This window comes from Caloenas nicobarica, chromosome 28 (genome assembly GCF_036013445.1).
Source record: "Caloenas nicobarica isolate bCalNic1 chromosome 28, bCalNic1.hap1, whole genome shotgun sequence".
Classification (NCBI taxonomy): domain Eukaryota; kingdom Metazoa; phylum Chordata; class Aves; order Columbiformes; family Columbidae; genus Caloenas; species Caloenas nicobarica.
In genome coordinates, this window is record NC_088272.1 from 269857 (window position 1) to 289468 (window position 19612).

Sequence of the window (19612 nt, forward strand, 5' to 3'; positions counted from 1 at the left end):
CCCAAGTTGGGGGTCACCGAACATCCCGAGACCGTCTGGGACCCCCAAGTCGCCACTTATGGGGCTGCCCCACGGCTGGGACCCACCGGAGCTGCTCAAGAGGCGCCTGAACGCGCGCGACCCACAAGTGCGTGACCCACAAGTGCCTCCAGGGACCCCCGACGTCACTTATGGGGCACACGGAGCCGCCCGGCGACACCCCAGCAACGTCCCAGACCCACAAGTGGAGCTGCGTGACCCCCAACCTTCACTTATGGGGCGCCCCACGGATCTCAAGAGCCTCCAGCATCTCCTGGTGACCCCCAACTTCACTTGGGGGGCGCCCCACGGACCCACGCGCTCGCTTATGGGGCAGCTGCTTCACCCCGTGGGGCTCAAGCAGCACTTGGGGGGCAGCTCAAGAGCTCGTGTGGGGCACCCCACGGATCTGCCGGACCCCCAAGTTGTCCTGTGGGGCAGCCCCGTGACCCACAAGCCACTTGTGGGGCGCCCCACGGACGGCAAGACTCTGCAGCGCCTCCTGTGGGGCAGCCCCACGGGTCTGCCGGACCCCCAAGTTCACTTGTGGGGCAGCTCGTGGACTCCACCCCATCTCCTGTGGGGCACCCCACAGATCTCGGGGACCCACAACCTCAGTTATGGGGCAGCAAAACCCCCCCCATGGACTCACAACTCACTTGTGGGGCAGCCGACGGACCCACGACTTCACTTATGGGGCAGCTCGTGGACTTTTGCTTGCACTTATGGGGCACCCCATGCATTTGGAGAATGTGCAGCATCACTTGGGGGGCAGCTCCAGGACCCCCAACTTCACTTATGGGGCAGCGAAAGCCACCCCATGGACCTCAGGGACCCCCAAGTTCACTTGTGGGGCGCCCCACGGACCCACACTCCCACTTATGGGGCAGCGACTGCACCTCAGGCTCCTCCAACTTGTGGGGCAGGCGCCGCGTTTCTGTGCCCCCCAATTTATGGGGCGCCCCACGGATTTGCCGGACCCCCAGATTCACTTATGGGGCAGCAACTGCACGACGTGGACCTTTGGGACCCCCAAGTTCACTTGTGGGGCAGCTCATGAACCTTCCTTGTCACTTATGGGGCAGCCCACGGACTCCTGAGACCCTCAAGTCACTTATGGGGCAGCAACGTCACCTGCTGGACTTCCGGGGCCTTCGAGTTCACTTATGGGGCGCCCCATGGATTTCAGGACCCCCAACTTATGGGGCATCCCATGGACTCCTGAGACCCCCAAGTGACTTATGGGGCACCCCATGGATCTCCAGAAACCCGAATCACTTATGGGGCACCCCACGGATTTCCAGACCCCCAACTTATGGGGCACCCCATGGATCTAAAGACCCCCACCTCACTTATGGGGCACCCCATGGATTTCGAGACCCCCAACTTATGGGGCACCTCATGGACCTCAAGACCCCCAAGTCACTTATGGGGCACCCCACAGATTTCAAGACCCCCAACTTATGGGGCACCTCATGGATTTCAAGACCCCCAACTTATGGGGCACCCCATGGACCTCAAGACCCCCAAGTCACTTATGGGGCACCCCACAGATTTCAAGACCCCCAAGTTATGGGGCACCCCATAGAGTCCTGAGACCCCCGCCTCACTTATGGGGCGCCCTATGGACCTCAAGCCCCCCACCTCACTTATGGGGCACCCCATGGATCTCAAGCCCCCCAACTCACTTATGGGGCACCCCATGGATCTCAAGCCCCCCACCTCACTTATGGGGCACCCCACGGATCTCAAGCCCCCCACCTCACTTATGGGGCACCCCATGGATCTCAAGCCCCCCAAGTAACTTATGGGGCACCCCACGGACCTAAAGCCCCGCGAATCACTTATGGGGCGCTCTATGGACCTCGAGTCACTTATGGGGCACCCCACGGATCTCAAGCCCCCCACCTCACTTATGGGGCACCCCACGGACCGTCAGTGTCACTTATGGGGCAGCAACTCCACCCCCTGGACCTCCGGGCCCCCCAACTTATGGGGCACCCCACGGACTCCTGAGACCCCCAAGTTACTTTACGGGACCTTTGGGGCCGCCCCCTCCCCACAACTTATGGGGCGAACCCCCCCCCGCCCCCCAGCAGAACCTCCTGGAACCCCCAATTGCCACTTATGGGGCACCCCCTGGATCTCAAGACCCCCAAGTCACTTATGGGGCGACCCCCACCCCCCGCGGACGCTCCGGAACCCCCCGACTTATGGGGCAGCCCCACGGTGACCGGGGTGGGGAATAAAAGGGGGTGGGGGGGAAAGAGGTGGGGGGGAGGGGGGGGGTGAGAAAAAGGGGGGGGAAGGGGGCGGAGCCTCCCGCAGGCCCCGCCCACCCGGCGCTGACGTCAGCCCCTGGCCCCGCCCCCTCCCCTTGGCCCCTCCCATCTCTCCCCAGAGCCCCGCCCAGCCCAAGGCCGTCAAGAGGAAGATCGCCCTGATTGGTCAGTGGGTGGCGGTGGCGGGGAGGGGGGCGTGGCCTGGGCGGGAGGGGGCGGAGCTTAGTAAAGGGGCGGGGCTTAGGGGTTGGTCTACAGGGGTAATGGGGCCATAGGGATGAATGGAGGGGGCGGAGCTTAGGGCAGGGGGTGGGGCTTAAGGATCATTGGGCTGTATGGGAGGGGGCGTGGCTTGAGAAAGGGGCGGGGCTTAATAAAGGGGCGGGGCTTAGGAGTTGGTCTACAGGGGTAATGGGGCCATAGGGATGAATGGAGGGGGCGGGGCTTAGGGCAGGGGGCGGGGCCTATGGACCGGGAGGGGGCGGGGCTTAAAGGAAGGGGCGGGGCTTGAGAGTCTATGGGACCATAGGGATGAATGGAGGGGGCGGAGTTTAAGGCTGAGGGGCGGGGCTTAGGGCAGGGGGCGGGGCCTATGGACCGGGAGGGGGCGTGGCCTGAGGAAGGGGCAGGGCTTAAAGGAAGGGGCGGGGCTTGAGAGTCTATGGGACCATAGGGATGAATGGAGGGGGCGGAGTTTAAGGCTGAGGGGCGGGGCTTAAAGATGTGTCCTGTATGGGAGAGGGCGTGGCCTAGTAAAGGGGTGGGGCTTAGAGGAAGGGGCGGGGCTTAGGGGTTGGTCGGTGGGGGGTAATGAGGCCATAGGGATGAATGGAGGAGGCGGAGCTTAGGGCAGGGGGCGGGGCTTAAGGACCGTTGATCTCTATTGGAAGGGGCGTGGCTTAAGAGCTAAGGGGGTCATAGGGATGTACTGAGGGGGCGTGGCTTAGGAAAATGGGCGGGGCTTAAGGCCTGTGGGGGCCATAGAGATGACTGGAGGGGGGCGTGGCCTGAGCCTTAGGCCCCGCCCCCCCTGCCCCCAGCAGCTGCCAAGGGGGCGGAGCCGGAAGTGGGCGGAGCCCCGGCCGGGGGGGGCCGGAAGCGGCGCTGGGGCTCCAGCACGGCCAGCGCCCCCAAGAGGCCGTCCATCAGCATCACCACCGACTCGCTCAAGGTGCCAAAAGCCCCGCCCACAACCCGCAGGCCCCGCCCACAACCCCCAGGCCCCGCCCACAACCCCCAGGCCCCGCCCCACAAACCTTAAACCCCTCCCATCAGCCCTAAGCCCTGCCCACAAGCTCCAGACCCTGCCCACAAGCCCCGCCCACAAGCTCTAAACCCCGCCCACAAGCCTTAAACCCCACCCACAAAACCCAGACCCCGCCCCCAAACTCAGAACCCCACCCACAAGCCTTAAACCCCACCCACAAAACCCAGACCCCGCCCACAAGCTCGAAACCCCGCCCACAAGCCTTAAACCCCGCCCACAAAGCCCAAGGCCCCGCCCACAACTCCTAAGCCCCGCCCACCAGCTCTAAGGTCCAGCCGCAATGCAGAGACCCCGCCCACAAGCTTTAAACCCCACCCACAAGCCTTAAACCCTGCCCACAAAGCCCAGACCCCGCCCGCAAGTCTAAAGCCCCGCCCACAACCCTTAAACCCCGCCCACAAGCTTCAAGTCCCGCCTGCACGCTCTAAGCCCCGCCCACAATGCACAGACCCCACCCACAAACCCTAAACCCCGCCCACAAGCTTAAAGCCCCGCCCACCAAGCCCAGACCCCGCCCACCAGCTCTGAGCCCCGCCCACAACGCACAGACCCCACCCACAAACCCTAGACCCCGCCCACAAGCTTCAAGTCCCACTCACCAGCTCCGAGCCCCGCCCACAAAGCCCAGACCCCGCCCACCAGCTCCAAGCCCCGCCCACAAAGCCCAGACCCCGCCCACCAGCCCCAAGCCCCGCCCCCTCCGGGAACCCCCAGGGTCCTGCAACCCCCCCCCAGAACCCCCAAAAACCCCCAAACCCCCCTTCAAACCCCCAAAACCTTTGAAATCTCCCCCAAAACTCCCCCACCCGGGGCAGAATTCGTTTTCTTTTTGGGTGCAATTCTCATGTTTCGGGTTAAAATGCTCCCGTTTTTTCAGAGCCTGATCCCGGAGATCAAAGTGGGGGGGGGGGGCGCCGACCCCCCCCCGGACCTCCAACCCCCCCCCAGCGACGAGGGGGAGGGGCCTGATGACGTCACGGCAGGGGCGGAGCCACCAGGAGGCGGGGCCGCGACTCCCCCCCCCCTGAAAATCATCAGGACGGTCACGCAGGTGGGGCTCTAGGCCACGCCCCCTCCCTCCCATTGGCCGCTTGCCGGTGGCCACGCCCCCCCTCCGGAGTGGCCACACCCCCCCTCCCCTCTTCCCTTGCAGGTGATTGGTGCTGAGAACGGGGGGGAGGAGGCGCTGGCCACGCCCACCCCCGCCGAGGCCACGCCCACCCCCGCCGAGGCCACGCCCAGCGGCGCCGAGGCCACGCCCCCCGAGCCGCCCATTAAGAAAAGTGAGTGAATGGGGAGCGGGGCTCGTGTTGGGTTCCATTGATTTGTATTGGGGTTATTGGCTTGTATTGATTTGTATTGGAGTTATTGGCTTGTATTGATTTGTATTGGGGTTATTGGCTTGTATTGGTTTGTATTGGGGTTATTGGCTTGTATTGATTTGTATTGGGGTCTATTGGGTCCTGTTGGGTTGTATTGATTTGTATTGGGGTCTATTGGGTCCTGTTGGGTTGTATTGATTTGTATTGGGGCTTATTGGCTTTTATTGGCTTCTAGTGGGGTCTGTTGGGTCCTATTGGGTTGTATTGATTTGTATTGGGTGGTATTGGCTTCTATTGATTTGTAGTGGCGTCTATTGGGTCCTATTGGGTTGTATTGGGGTCTATTGGGTTGTATTGGGTTGTATTGATTTGTGTTGGGGCTTTTTGGCTTCTATTGATTTGTAGTGGGGTCTATTGGGTCCTATTGGGTTGTATTGATTTGTATTGGCGTCTATTGGGTTGTATTGATTTGTAGTGGGGTCTATTGGGTCCTATTGGGTTGTATTGGGGTCTGTTGGGTCCTATTGGGTTGTATTGATTTGTATTGGGGCTTATTGGGTTCTATTGATTTATAGTGGGGTCTATTGCGTCCTATTGGGTTCTATTGATTCGTGTTGGGTGCTATTGGCTTGTATTGATTTGTAGTGGGGTCTATTGGGTCATATTGGGTTGTATTCATTTGTATTGGGGTCTATTGGGTTGTATTGATTTGTAGTGGGGTCTATTGGGTCCTATTGGGTTGTATTGGGGTCTGTTGGGTTCTATTGCCTTGTATTGATTTGTATCGGGGTTATTGGCTTCTGTTGATTTGTAGTGGGGTCTATTGGGTCCTATTGGGTTGTATTGATTTGTATTGGGGCTTATTGGCTTGTATTGATTTCTAGTGGGGTCTGTTGGGTCCTATTGGGTTGTATTGATTTGTATTGGGTGGTATTGGCTTCTATTGATTTGTAGCGGGGTCTATTGGGTCATATTGGGTTGTATTGGGGTCTATTGGGTTGTATTGGGTTGTATTGATTTGTGTTGGGGCTTTTTGGCTTCTATTGATTTGTAGTGGGGTGTGTTGGATCCTATTGGGTTGTATTGATTTGTATTGGCGTCTATTGGGTTGTATTGATTTGTAGTGCGGTCTATTGGGTGCTATTGGGTTGTATTGGGGTCTGTTGGGTTCTATTGCCTTGTATTGATTTGTATTGGGGCTTATTGGGTTCTATTGATTTATAGTGGGGTCTATTGCGTCCTATTGGGTTCTATTGGTTCGTGTTGGGTGCTATTGGCTTGTATTGATTTGTAGTGGGGTCTATTGGGTCATATTGGGTTGTATTCATTTGTATTGGGGTCTATTGGGTTGTATTGATTTGTAGTGGGGTCTATTGGGTCCTATTGGGTTGTATTGGGGTCTGTTGGGTCCTATTGTCTTGTATTGATTTGTATCGGGGTTATTGGCTTCTGTTGATTTGTAGTGGGGTCTATTGGGTCATATTGGGTTGTATTGATTCGTATTGGGGCTTATTGGGTTGTATTAATTTGTAGTGAGGTTTATTGGGTCGTATTGGGTTGTATTGGGGTCTGTTGGGTCCTATTGGGTTGTATTGATTTGTATTGGGTGCTATGGGCTTGTATTGATTTGTAGTGGGGTCTATTGCGTCCTATTGGCTTGTATTGATTTGTAGTGGGGTCTATTGGGTCATATTGCGTTGTATTGGGGTCTATTGGGTCTTATTGAGTTGTATTGATTTGTATTGGGGCTTATTGGCTTGTATTGATTTTTAGTGGGGTCTGTTGCGTTCTATTGGGTTGTATTGATTTGTATTGGGTGCTATGGGCTTGTATTGATTTGTAGTGGGGTCTATTGGGTCTTATTGGGTCGTATTGATTTGTATTAGGGCTTATTGGCTTGTATTGATTTGTGGTGGGGTCTATTGCGTCCTATTGGGTTGGATTGATTCGTATTGGATGCTATTGGCTTGTATTGATTTGTAGTGGGGTCTATTGGGTCATGTTGGGTTGTATTGATTTGTATTGACTGTTATTAGGTTATATTGATTTGTACTGGCGTCCGTTGGGTTCTATTGGGTTGTATTGATTTGTATTGGGTGGTATTGGCTTGTATTGACTTGTAGTGGGGTTTATTGGCTTGTATTGATTTGTAGCGGGGTCTATTGGGTCCTATTGGGTTGTATTGGGGTCTGTTGGGTCCTATTGGGTTGTGCTGATTTGTATTGGGTGGTATTGGCTTGTATTGATTTGTAGTGGGGCTTATTGGGTTCTATTGGGTTGTATTGATTTGTATTGGGTGCTATGGGTTTGTATTGGTTTGTAGTGGGGTTTATTGGCTTGTATTGATTTGTAGTGGGGTTTATCGGCTTGTATTGATTTGTATTGGGGTCTATTGGGTTCGATTGGGTTCGATTGATTTGTACTGGGGCGTATTGGCTTTTGTTGATTTGTAGTGGGGTCTATTGGGTCCTATTGGGTTGTATTGGTTGGTATTGGGGCTTATTGGCTTTTATTGATTTCTATTGGGGTTATTGGTTTCTATTGATTTGTAGTGGGGTCTATTGGGTCCTATTGGGTTGTATTGATTTGTATTGGGGCTTATTGGCTTGTATTGATTTGTATTGGGGTCTATTGGGTGCTATTGGGTTGTGTTGATGTGTATTGGGGCTTATTGGCTTCTATTGATTTGTATTGGGGCTTATTGGCTTTTATTGGCTTCTAGTGGGGTCTATTGGGTCCTGTTGGGTTGTATTGATGTGTATTGGGTGCTGCTGGCTTGTATTGATTTGTAGTGGGGTTTATTGGGTTGTATTCATTTGTATTGGGTGCTATTGGCTTGTATTGATTGGTAGTGGGGTCTATGGGGTCATATTGGGTTGTATTGGGGTCTATTGGGTTGTATTGGGGTCTATTGGGTTGTATTGGGTTCTATTGATTTGTATTGGGGCTTTTTAGCTTCTATTGATTTGTAGTGGGGTCTATTGGGTCATATTGGGTTGTATTGGGGTCTGTTGCGTCATATTGGGTTGTATTGATCTGTATTGCGGTCTATTGGGTTCCATTGGGTTCTGTTGATCTGTATTGGACCGTATTGATTTGTATTGAGGCGCATTGGGTTGTATAGGGTCGTATTGACTGGTATAGAGCTGCATGGGGTTTATTGATTTTTATTGGGCCGTATTGCTCTGTATTGAGGCGCACGGGGTTTTATGGGGTCGTATTGACTTGTATAGAGTTGCATGGGTATCTATTGGGTTCTATTGATTTGTATTGGGCTGTATTGCTCTGTTTTGAGGCGCACGTGGTTTTATGGGGCCGTATTGACTGGCATAGAGTTGCATAGGGTTCTATTGGGTTCTATTGATTTGTATTGGCCCGTATTGATTTGTATTAAGGCACATCGGGTTCTATGGGGTCGTATTGATTGGTATAGAGCTGCATGGAGTTCTATTGATTTTTACTTGGCCGTATTGCTCTGTATTGAGGCGCATGGGGTTCTATGGGGTCGTATTGACTGGTATAGAGTTGCATGGCGTTCTGTTGGGTTCTGTTGGGTTGTATTGAGCCGTATTGATTTGTGTTGAGGCACATCGGGTTCTATGGGGTCATATTGACTTGTATAGAGTTGCATGGGGGTCTATTGGGTTCTATTGATCTGTATTGGACCGTATTGCTCTGTGTTGAAGCGCAGGGGGTTTTATGGGGTCGTATTGACTGGTATAGAGTTGCATGGGGTTCTCTTGGGTTCTGTTGGGTTGTATTGGGTTCTAACTGGTTTTAACCGGTTTTAACCGGTTCGAACTGGTTCTAACTGGTCGTGACGGGTTCCGACAGGCCCCGCCCCCCCGCCCCGCCCCCCCCGCGGCTTCTCGCTGCCCGTGGACGAGCCCGTGAGGGCGGGGCCCCGCCCCTCCCCCCCCCGGCAGCGCCCCACCCCCATCGTGCACCTCTGCAACCTGGTGAGTGACCCACGGCGACCCACAACTTACCTGTACTGACCCATAGCGACCCACAACTGACCCACAGCGACCCACAACTGACCCATGGCAACCCACAGCGACCCACAACTGACCTGTACTGACCCATAGCGACCCACAACTGACCCAGAGTGACCCACAACTGACCCATAGCGACCCACAACTGACCCAGAGTGACCCACAACTGACTCATAGCGACCCACAACTGACCCACAACTGACCCACGGCGACCCACGGCAACCCACAGCGACCCATAGTGACCCACAACTGACCCACAACTGACCCACGGCGACCTATAGTGACCCAGAACTGACCCATAAGTGACCCATAGCGACCCACAGCGACCCCCAAGTGACTCCTACTGACCTCAGGTGACCCATAAGTGACTCTTAAGTGACCCATAAGTGACCTAGTGACCCATAAGTGACCTATAATGACCCATAAGAAACCCCCCAGTGACCCATAGTGACCCATAAGTGACCCAGAGCGACCCCCATGACCCATAGTGACCCATAAGTGACCTATAATGACCTATCAGAGACCCCTTAGTGACCCATAGTGACCCATAAGTGATTTGTAAGTGACCCCCAAGTAACTTCAAGTGACCCATAGTGACCCATAAGTGACCCCAAGTGGCCTCTTAGTGACCCATAAGTGACCCATAATGACCTATAAGTGACCCGTAGTGACCCATAAGTGACCCGTACTGACCTATAAGTGACCCGTAGTGACCCATAAGTGACTCCTAAGTGCCTCCAAGTGACCTGTAGTGACCCCTAAGTGATCCATAGTGACCCATAGCGCCCCATAAGTGACTCTTAAGCGCCCCATAACTAACCACTATGTGCGCCCCACATCCCGCCCCACAACCCCCCATTCCCACCCCAAATCTCCTCCTATTCCCACCCCGTATTGAGCCCATTTCTTCCCCAAACCTGCCCCGGTTTCTGCCCCACATCCTGCCCCACATCCTGCCCCACATCCTGCCCCACAGGTGCGGCCGTTCACGCTGGGGCAGCTGAAGGAGCTGCTGGGCCGGACGGGGCGGCTGCGCGAGGACGAGTTCTGGATCGACAAGATCAAGTCGCACTGCTACGTCACGGTGCGTGTGGGGCAGGGTGTGGGGCAGGGTGTGGGGCAGGATGTGGGGCAGGATGTGGGGTGAACACAGGGGGAGGTTTGGGAGAGAAATGGGGGAGAAACGGGGTTGATGTGGGGTGGAAAAGGGAAGAAATTTGGGGTGGGAATGGGGGGGTTGTGGGGCAGGATGTGGGGCAGAAAGGGGGCAGATTCGGGGGGGAAATGGGGTAAATATGGGGTGGGAGTGGGAAGAAATTTGGGGTGGAAATAGGGGGTTATGGGGCAGAGGGTGGGGTTGGGGGGCAGAGATGTGGGGCAGAGATGTGGGGCTACGGAGCAGAGACGGTTATGGGGTGGAGACGGTTATGGGGCAGAGATGGGCTATGGGGCAGAGGTGGGTTATGGGGCAGAGATGTGGGGCGATGGGGCAGAGGTGGTTATGGGGCAGAGATGGGTTATGGGGCAGAGATGGGTTATGGGGCAGAAATGGGGGGTTATGGGGCGGAAACGGGGGGTTATGGGGCAGAGACTGGGGCTATGGGGCAGAGATGGGGCTTTATGGGGCAGAGATGTGGGGCAGGACGCAGTTATGGGGCAGAGAGAAGTTATGGGGCAGAAATGGGAGGTTATGGGGTAGAGAATGGGGCTATGGGGCAGGACACAGTTATGGGGCAGAGACAGCTTATGGGGTAGAGACTGTGGCTATGGGGCAGAGACGGTTATGGGGCAGAGACGGTTATGGGGCAGAGACTGGGGCTATGGGGCAGAGACTGGGGCTTTATGGGGCAGAGACGTGGGGCAGGACGCAGTTATGGGGCAGAGACAAGTTATGGGGCAGAGACTGGGGCTATGGGGCAGAGAATGGGGCTATGGGGCAGGACGCAGTTATGGGGCAGAGACAAGTTATGGGGCAGAGACTGGGGCTATGGGGCAGGACGCAGTTATGGGGCAGAGACAAGTTATGGGGCAGAGACTGGGGCTATGGGGCAGAGAATGGGGCTATGGGGCAGGACGCAGTTATGGGGCAGAGATAAGTTATGGGGCAGAGACTGGGGCTATGGGGCAGAGACTGGGCTTTATGGGGCAGAGACGTGGGGCAGGACGCAGTTATGGGGCAGAGCCGGCTTGTGGGGTGCTATGGGGCAGAGCCGTGTGGCCGGACGGACTTATGGGGCGGCACGCGGGGGCACTTATGGGTCGGCGTCCAAGTCGCGTTCAGCGCCCGTTCGGCCCCAGTTTGGGCCGTTTTTTGGGGGGCGGTGGGGCGGGCCGTGGGGCGGGGCTGTGGGTCCCACCCCACGCGTCTCTGCCCCCCAAGTACGAGTCGGTGGAGGAGGCCGCGGCCACGCGCAACGCGCTGCACGGCGTCAAGTGGCCGCTGTCCAACCCCAAGGTGCTGGCGGCCGATTTCGCCACCAAGGACGAGGTGTGGGGCGAGCTATGGGGCGATCTATGGGGCTGGGGGCGGGATGGGGCCCTGTGGGGGTCTATGGGGTTGTATGGGGGTCTATGGGTTCTATGGGGCGATCTATGGGGCTGGGGGCGGGATGGGGCCCTGTGGGGCCCTATGGGGTTGTATGGGGCTCTATGGGGGTCTATGGGCTCTATGGGGCAATCTATGGGGCTGGGGGCGGGATGGGGCCCTGTGGGGCCCTATGGGGGTCTGTGGGGTTGTGTGGGGGGTCTATGGGGGTCTTTGGGGTTGTGTGGGGGTCTATGGGGCTCTATGGGGGTCTATGGGCTCTATGGGGTGATCTATGGGGCTGGGGGCGGGATTGGGCCCTGTGGGGGTCTATGGGGTTGTATGGGGGTCTATGGGGGTCTATGGGCTCTATGGGGCAATCTATGGGGCTGGGGGCGGGATGGGGTCCTATGGGGCCCTATGGGGGTCTGTGGGGTTGTGTGGGGGTCTATGGGGTTGTGTGGGGGTCTATGGGGCTCTATGGGGGTATATGGGCTCTATGGGGCAATCTATGGGGCTGGGGGCGGGATGCGGCCCTATGGGTCCTTACAGGGATCTATGGGGTTTATGGGATTCTAGGGGGCTCTATGGGGTTGTATGGGGGTCTATGGGGCGATCTATGGGGTTGGGGGCAGGATGGGGTCCTGTGGGGCCCTATGGGGGTCTGTGGGGTTGTGGGGGGGGTCTATGGGGTTGTATGGGGGTTTATGGGGCAATCTATGGGGCTGGGGGCGGGATGGGGTTCTATGGGGCCCTATGGGCGTCTATGGGGTTGTGTGGGGGTCTATGGAGCTCTATGGGGGTCTATGGGCTCTATGGGGCGATCTATGGGGCTGGGGGCGGGATGGGGTCCTATGGGGCCCTATGGGGGTCTGTGGGGTTGTGTGGGGGGTCTGCGGGGGTCTATGGGCTCTATGGGGCAATCTATGGGGCTGGGGGCGGGATGGGGCCCTGTGGGTCACTATGGGGTTGTATGGGGGTCTATGGGGCTCTATGGGGGTCTATGGGCTCTATGGGGCGATCTATGGGGCTGGGTCGGGATGGGGTCCTGTGGGGGTCTATGGGGTTGTATGGGGGTCTATGGGGGTGTATGGGCTCTATGGGGTGACCTATGGGGCTGGGGGCGGGATGGGGCCCTGTGGGGGTCTATGGGGTTGTATGGGGGTCTATGGGGGTGTATGGGCTCTATGGGACGATCTATGGGGCTGGGGACAGGATGGGGTCCTATGGGGCCCTATGGGGGTCTGTGGGGTTGTGTGGGGGGTCTGTGGGCGTCTATGGGGTTGTATGGGCTCTATGGGGTGATCTATGGGGCTGGGGGCAGGATGGGGTCCTATGGGTCCTTACAGGGATCTATGGGGTTTATGGGATTCTGTGGGGCTCTATGGGGGTCTATGGGGTTGTATGGGCTCTATGGGGCAATCTATGGGGCTGGGGGCGGGATGGGGTTCTATGGGGGTCTGTGGGGTTGTGTGGGGGGTATATGGGGCTCTATGGGGTTGTATGGGGGTCTATGGGGCTCTATGGGGGTCTATGGGCTCTATGGGGCGATCTATGGGGCTGGGGACAGGATGGGGTCCTATGGGGCCCAATGGGCATCTATGGGGTTGTATGGGGGGTCTATGGGGGTCTATGGGCTCTATGGGGCGATCTATGGGGCTGGGGGCGGGATGGGGCCCTGTGGGGCCCTATGGGGTTGTATGGGGGTCTATGGGGGTCTATGGGCTCTATGGGGCAATCTATGGGGCTGGGGGCGGGATGGGGTCCTATGGGGCCCTATGGGGGTCTGTGGGGTTGTGTGGGGGTCTATGGGGCAATCTATGGGGCTGGGGGCGGGATGGGGTCCTATGGGGCCCTATGGGGGTCTGTGGGGTTGTGTGGGGGTCTATGGGGTTGTATGGGGGTTTATGGGGCAATCTATGGGGCTGGGGGCGGGATGGGGTCCTATGGGGCCCTATGGGGGTCTGTGGGGTTGTGTGGGGGTCTATGGAGTTGTGTGGGGGTCTATGGGGCTCTATGGGGGTATATGGGCTCTATGGGGCAATCTATGGGGCTGGGGGCGGGATGCGGCCCTATGGGTCCTTACAGGGATCTATGGGGTTTATGGGATTCTATGGGGCTCTATGGGGTTGTATGGGCTCTATGGGGCAATCTATGGGGCTGGGGGCAGGATGGGGTCCTATGGGGCCCTCTGGGGGTCTGTGGTGTTGTATGGGGGGTCTGGGGGGGTCTATGGGGTTGTATGGGGGGTCTATGGGCGTTCATGGGCTCTATGGGGCGATCTATGGGGCTGGGGACGGGATGGGGTCCTGTGGGGCCCTATGGGGGTCTGTGGGGTTGTGTGGGGGTCTATGGGGTTGTATGGGGGTTTATGGGGCAATCTATGGGGCTGGGGGCGGGATGGGGTCCTATGGGGCCCTATGGGGGTCTGTGGGGTTGTGTGGGGGTCTATGGAGTTGTGTGGGGGTCTATGGGCTCTATGGGGTGATCTATGGGGCTGGGGATAGGATGGGGTCCTGTGGGGCCCTATGGGGGCCTGTGGGGTTGTGTGGGGGGTCTGCGGGGGTCTATGGGCTCTATGGGGCAATCTATGGGGCTGGGGGCGGGATGGGGCCCTGTGGGGCACTATGGGGTTGTATGGGGGTCTATGGGGTTGTATGGGGGTCTATAGGGGTCTATGGGGGTCTATGGGGTTGTGTGGGGGTCTATGGGGCTCTATGGGGGTCTCTGGGCTCTATGGGGCGATCTATGGGGCTGGGGGCGGGATGGGGCCCTGTGGGGGTCTATGGGGTTGTATGGGGCTCTATGGGGGTCTATGGGCTCTATGGGGTGATCTATGGGGCTGGGGGCGGGATGGGGCCCTGTGGGGCCCTATGGGGGTCTGTGGGGTTGTGTGGGGGTCTATGGGGGTCTGTGGGGGTTTATGGGGTTGTATGGGGGTCTATGGGGCAATCTATGGGGCTGGGGGCGGGATGGGGCCCTGTGGGGCCCTATGGGGGTTTGTGGGGTTGTGTGGGGGGTCTGGGGGGGTCTATGGGGCTCTATGGGTCTATGGGGCAATCTATGGGGCTGGGGGCGGGATGGGGTTCTATGGGGCCCTATGGGGGTCTATGGGGTTGTGTGGGGGTCTATGGGGCTCTATGGGGGTCTATGGGCTCTATGGGGCGATCTATGGGGCTGGGGATAGGATGGGGTCCTATGGGGCCCTATGGGCGTCTGTGGGGTTGTATGGGGGGTCTATGGGGTTGTATGGGCTCTATGGGGCGATCTATGGGGCTGGGGGCGGGATGGGGTCCTATGGGTGTCTATGGGGATCTATGGGTCTCTATGGGTCTCTGCGGTCTCTATATGTCCCTATGGGTTGCTATGGGTCCCTATGGGTCCCTGTGGGTCTCTATGGTTTCTATGGGTTCTATGGGTCACTATGGGTTTGTATGGGTCCCTATGGGTCCCTATGGGTCTCTATGGTCTCTATGGGTCCCTGTGGGTCCCTATGGGTCCCTATGGGTCTCTGTGGGTCCCTATGGTCCCTATGGGTCTCTATGTGTCTCTATGTGTCTCTATGGGTCCCTATGGGTCTCTATGGCCTTTATGGGTGCCTATGGGGTCTATGGGTCGCTATGGGTCCCTATGGGTCCCTATGGGTCTCTATGGCCTTTATGGGTGCCTATGGGGTCTATGGGTCTCTATGGGTCTCTATGGGTCGCTATGGGTCCCTATGGGTCTCTATGGGTCCCTATGGGTCCCTATGGGGTCTATGGGTCCCTGTGGGTCCCTATGGGGTCTATGGGTCCCTGTGGGTCCCTGTGGGTCCCTGTGGGTCCCTGTGGGGTCTATGGGTCCCTATGGGGTCTATGGGTCCCTGTGGGTCCCTGTGGGTCCCTGTGGGTCCCTATGGGTCTCTATGGGTCCCTGTGGGTCCCTATGGGTCTCTATGGGTCTCTATGGGTCCCTATGGGTCCCTATGGGTCTCTATGGGTCCCTATGGGTCCCTATGGGGTCTATGGGTCCCTATGGGGTCTGTGGGTCCCTGTGGGTCCCTGTGGGTCCCTGTGGTCCCCGTGGGTCCCGGTGCTCCCCGTGCTCGCTATGTCCCCTGTGTCCCCCCAGCTGGATTTCCACCGGGGTCTCCCCTCCCCCGCCTCCCGCCCCGCCCCCCCCGCCCCGGAAGCCCCTCCCCCTCCGGCGGGGGGCGTGGCCTCGGGGGGCGTGTCCCCGCCCGGCTCCGCCCCCCGCGGGGCGGGGCAGTGGGCGGAGCGCGAGCGGGAGCAGGAGCGGCGGGAGCGGGCGCGGGCGGAGCGCGAGTGGGACCGCGACAAGGCCCCGCCCACCTGCGGCCCCGCCCACCGGCACAGCCCCGCCCACCGCCGGGGCCCCGCCCCCCCGCAGCAGCAGCAGCAGCAGCCAATCAGGACGAGGCCCGGTGACAGGGGGCGGGGCAACCGGGAGGGGCGGCCCGACAAGAAAGGTGATTGGCTGGGGGGCGGGGCTTGAGCCAAAGGGGCGGGGGCAAAGCCGGGGGGGGCGGGGCCTGAGCCAAGGGGGCGGAGCTTGGGGGGTGGGAGTAAATGGATTTACAGGGGGCGTGGCTAAAGGGGAGGGGGTGGGGTCAGACCGGGGGGCGGGGCTTGAGCCAAGAGGGCGGAGCCTGGGGGTTGGAATAAGTGGATTTATAGGGGGGATGGGGGCGTGGCCAAGAGTGGGGGGCGTGGTCAGACCCGGGGGGCGGGGCCTGAGCGGGGCGGGCGAAATTAAGTTGATTTATAGGGGATTTATAGGGGACGATGGGGGCGTGGCTAAAGGGGAGGGGGCGTGGTCAGACCGGGGGGGGCGGGGTCAGAGCCGGGGGGGCGTGGCCTGGCTTTAGCTAGGATCTATAGGTTCGTTAAGGGGGGTTTTATAAGTTAATTAATGGGGGTTTGTATGGGGGAATAGGGGAGGATGGGGGCGTGGCCAAAGGGGAGGGGGCGTGGCTAAGAGTGGGGGGCGTGGCCACGAGTTCCCAAAGGGTCAATGGGGAAGAGGGAGGAATGGGGGGCGGAGCTAAGGGGTTGTGGGCGGAGCTAAGGGGTTGTGGGCGGGGTTCAGGGCTGGTGGGCGGGGCTAAGGGCTCGTCCAATGGCAGAGAAGCCCCCCGAGGAGCCCCCGGCCAAGCTATTGGACGATCTGTTCCGCAAGACCAAGGCGGCGCCGTGCATCTATTGGCTGCCGCTGACCGACACGCAGGTGGGCGGGGCTGGGGGGCGCTGTGGGTCCATATGGGTCTCTGTGGGTCTCTGTGGGTCTCTATGGGTCCCCATTGGTTTCTATGGGTCTCTATGGGTCTCTATGGGCTCTGTGGGTCTCCATGGGTCTCTATGGGTCCCTATGGGTCTCTATGGGTCTGTATGGGCTCTATGGGTCTCTATGGGTCTCTATGGGTCTTTATGGTCCCTATGGTCCCTATGGGTTTCTGTGGGTTTCTGTGGGGCTCTGTGGGGCTCTATGGGTCTCTATGGGTCCCTATGGGTCTCTATGGTCTCTATGGGTCCCTATGGGTCCCTATGGGTCCCCATGGGTCTCTATGGGTCTCTATGGGTCCCTATGGGTCTCTATGGTCTCTATGGGTCTCTATGGGTCTCTATGGGCTCTGTGGGTCTCCATGGGTCTCTATGGGTCCCTATGGGTCCCTATGGGTCTCTATGGGTCCCTATGGGTCTCTATGGGTCTCTATGGGTCTCTATGGTCTCTATGGGTCTCTATGGGTCTCTATGGGCTCTGTGGGTCTCCATGGGTCTCTATGGGTCCCTATGGGTCTCTATGGGTCTGTATGGGCTCTATGGGTCTCTATGGGTCTCTATGGGTCTTTATGGTCCCTATGGTCCCTATGGGTTTCTGTGGGTTTCTGTGGGGCTCTGTGGGGCTCTATGGGTCTCTATGGTCTCTATGGGTCTCCATGGCTCCCTATGGGTCTCTATGGGTCTCTATGGTCCCTATGGGTCTCTGTGGGTCTCTATGAGTGTTTATGGGTCTCTATGGGGCTCTATGTGTCCCCATTGGTCCCTATGGGTCCCTATGGGTTTCTATGGGCTCTGTGGGTCCCTGTGGGTCTCTATGCGTCGCTATGGGTCTCTGTGGGGCTTTATGGGGCTCTGTGGGTCTCTGTGGTCTCTATGGATCCCTATGAGTCCCTATGGCTCCCTATGGGGCGCTATGGGTCTGTATGGGTCTCTATGGTCTCTATGGGTCTCTATAGGACCCTATGGGTCTCTGGGGCTCCCTATGGGTCTCTATGGGTGCCTATGGGTCCCTATGGGTCTCTATGGGTCTCTGTGGGGCTTTATGGGTCTCTGTGGGGCTCTATGGGTCTCTATGGTTCCTATGGCCCCTATGGGTCTCTATGATCCTTATGGGTCCCTATGGTCCCTATGGTCTCTATGGGTCCCTATGGGTCTCTATGTTTCCTATGGGTCTCTATGGGTCTCTATGGGTCCCTATGGTCCCTATGGGTCCCCACGTCCCCCATGTCCCCCCCCAGTTCACCCAGAAACAGGCGGAACGCGCCGCCCGGGCGCGGGAACGCGAGCGGCGCCGCAAGGAGCAGGAGGAGGCGGAGCTTCGCCAGCGCGGGGGCGGGGCCTCGGCCAACCCCGCCCCCTCGGCCCCCCAGCCAACCCGCGCCGCCGACAAGCGGGCGGGGCCGGCCCCGCCCCGCCAGGCCCCGCCCCCGGCCACGCCCCCTCCCTCGCACCGGCGGGAAAACAAGCGGCGCAGCCGCAGCCGCAGCCCCCCGCTCCGCGATCGCGGCGGGCGCCGCTGAACCCGCCCCGCCTGGCCCAAAAGCCCCGCGTTTCGCCCCAAAAACGCACCCCGCGCCGCGCCGCCAATAAACCCGCCCGCGCCGTTCGTAACCCCCTCGCTCTTTCGCCCCCCCCCCGCATCGTCATTATTTACGGGGGGGCTTTGGGGCCGTTCAGCCGCGACTTGGGGACGGTTTGGCGCGGTTTCAGGGCGGTTTGGCGCGGTTTCAGGGCGGTTTGGCGCGGTTTTGGGGCTGCGCGGGCGCTGATTGGCTCAGCCGCCTGGCAGTCAACGCGTTGCCCCGCCCCTCGTCGCTTCCCGCCCGCGCCGCGCAGGAGGCGGGACGCGCCAAAGTCTTCGCGTTCCTATTGGCTGCGGCGTCCGACGCCGCGCTGCCATTGGCCAGCGCGCCTGTCCCTCAGCGGCGCCGCGGGCAGCCGGGACGCCCCGCCCTCCTCGCGTCCCTATTGGCTGCGGCGGCCAGCGCCGCGTTCCCATTGGCCGGCGCGCCTTTCACTCAGCGGCGCCGATGGCAGCCGGGACGCCCCGCCCTCCGCGCGTCCCTATTGGCTGCGCCGGCCAGCGCCGCGTTCCCATTGGCCGGCGCGCCTTTCACTCAGCGGCTCCGCTGGCAGGCGGGACGCCCCGCCCTCCTCGCCTTCCTATTGGCTTCGGCGGCGGCGCCGCGTTCCGATTGGCCCGTTCGCTTTCCCCTCAGCGCTTCCGGCCCTTGCGGCGCCGCGTTCGGGTTTGGGGCCCAATTCAGGCCGAACTTGGGGGGTTTCTGGCCAATCTGAGGGGGTTTCGTGGGGTTTTGAGGAGAATTCACGGCGCTTTGAGCCAGATTTTCGGGTTTTGGGGGGAGTTTAGTGGGTTTTTGGGGGGTTTAGTGGGGTTTTGGGGGGTTTTGTGGCTCTTGAGCCCGTCGGCCGCGGCGGCAGGGCTGTGATTGGCTGAGCCGCGCGTCACTCAGCCCCTTTCCCCGCCCAGCCGCGCTGCCATTGGCCCGTTCTCTTTCTCCTCCGCCTGTCAGCGCGGGGGGCGGGACCAGCCGCCCTCCCTTCCTTCCCATTGGCCGCAGCGCCGCGGCGCCGCGCTCCCATTGGCCAGCGCGCCTGTCCCTCAGCGGCGCAGCGGGGAGGCTGGACGCTCCGCGCTCCCTTCCTTCCCATTGGCCGCAGCGCCGCGGCGCCGCGCTCCCATTGGCCAGCGCGCCTGTCCCTCAGCGCTCCCCTCCCCTCAGCCCGCCAAGAACGGCGGGGCGGGACTTTTCCCTCCCTCTCGCCCTCCCATTGGCCGCAGCGCCGCGGCGCCGCGCTCCCATTGGCCAGCGCGCCTGCCGCTCAGCGGCGCCGCGGGGAGGCGGGACGCGCCGCGCTCCTCGCGTCCCTATTGGCCGCAGCGCCGCGGCGCCGCGCTTCCAT

At 59.6% G+C, this 19612-nt stretch overlaps 1 protein-coding gene across 3 annotated transcripts in view; it reads left to right on the plus strand.

Moving 5' to 3' along the window:
• ACIN1 (apoptotic chromatin condensation inducer 1) overlaps nt 1-18302 on the plus strand; it is a 29994-nt gene extending 11692 nt beyond the window's left edge. For 2 of the 3 annotated variants that reach the window (XM_065653020.1, XM_065653018.1), the window contains exons 8-17: nt 2420-2465; nt 3341-3471; nt 4445-4618; nt 4721-4850; nt 8724-8848; nt 9861-9968; nt 11265-11372; nt 15519-15876; nt 16534-16634; nt 17926-18302. In XM_065653020.1, coding sequence (XP_065509092.1) covers nt 2420-2465; nt 3341-3471; nt 4445-4618; nt 4721-4850; nt 8724-8848; nt 9861-9968; nt 11265-11372; nt 15519-15876; nt 16534-16634; nt 17926-18207 — 1563 coding nt within the window. In that variant the 3' untranslated portion in view covers nt 18208-18302. The remainder of the gene's footprint in view (nt 1-2419; nt 2466-3340; nt 3472-4444; nt 4619-4720; nt 4851-8723; nt 8849-9860; nt 9969-11264; nt 11373-15518; nt 15877-16533; nt 16635-17925) is intronic. The other variant, XM_065653019.1, reaches the window with a different exon arrangement.
• The last annotated feature ends 1310 nt before the right edge of the window (nt 18303-19612 follow it).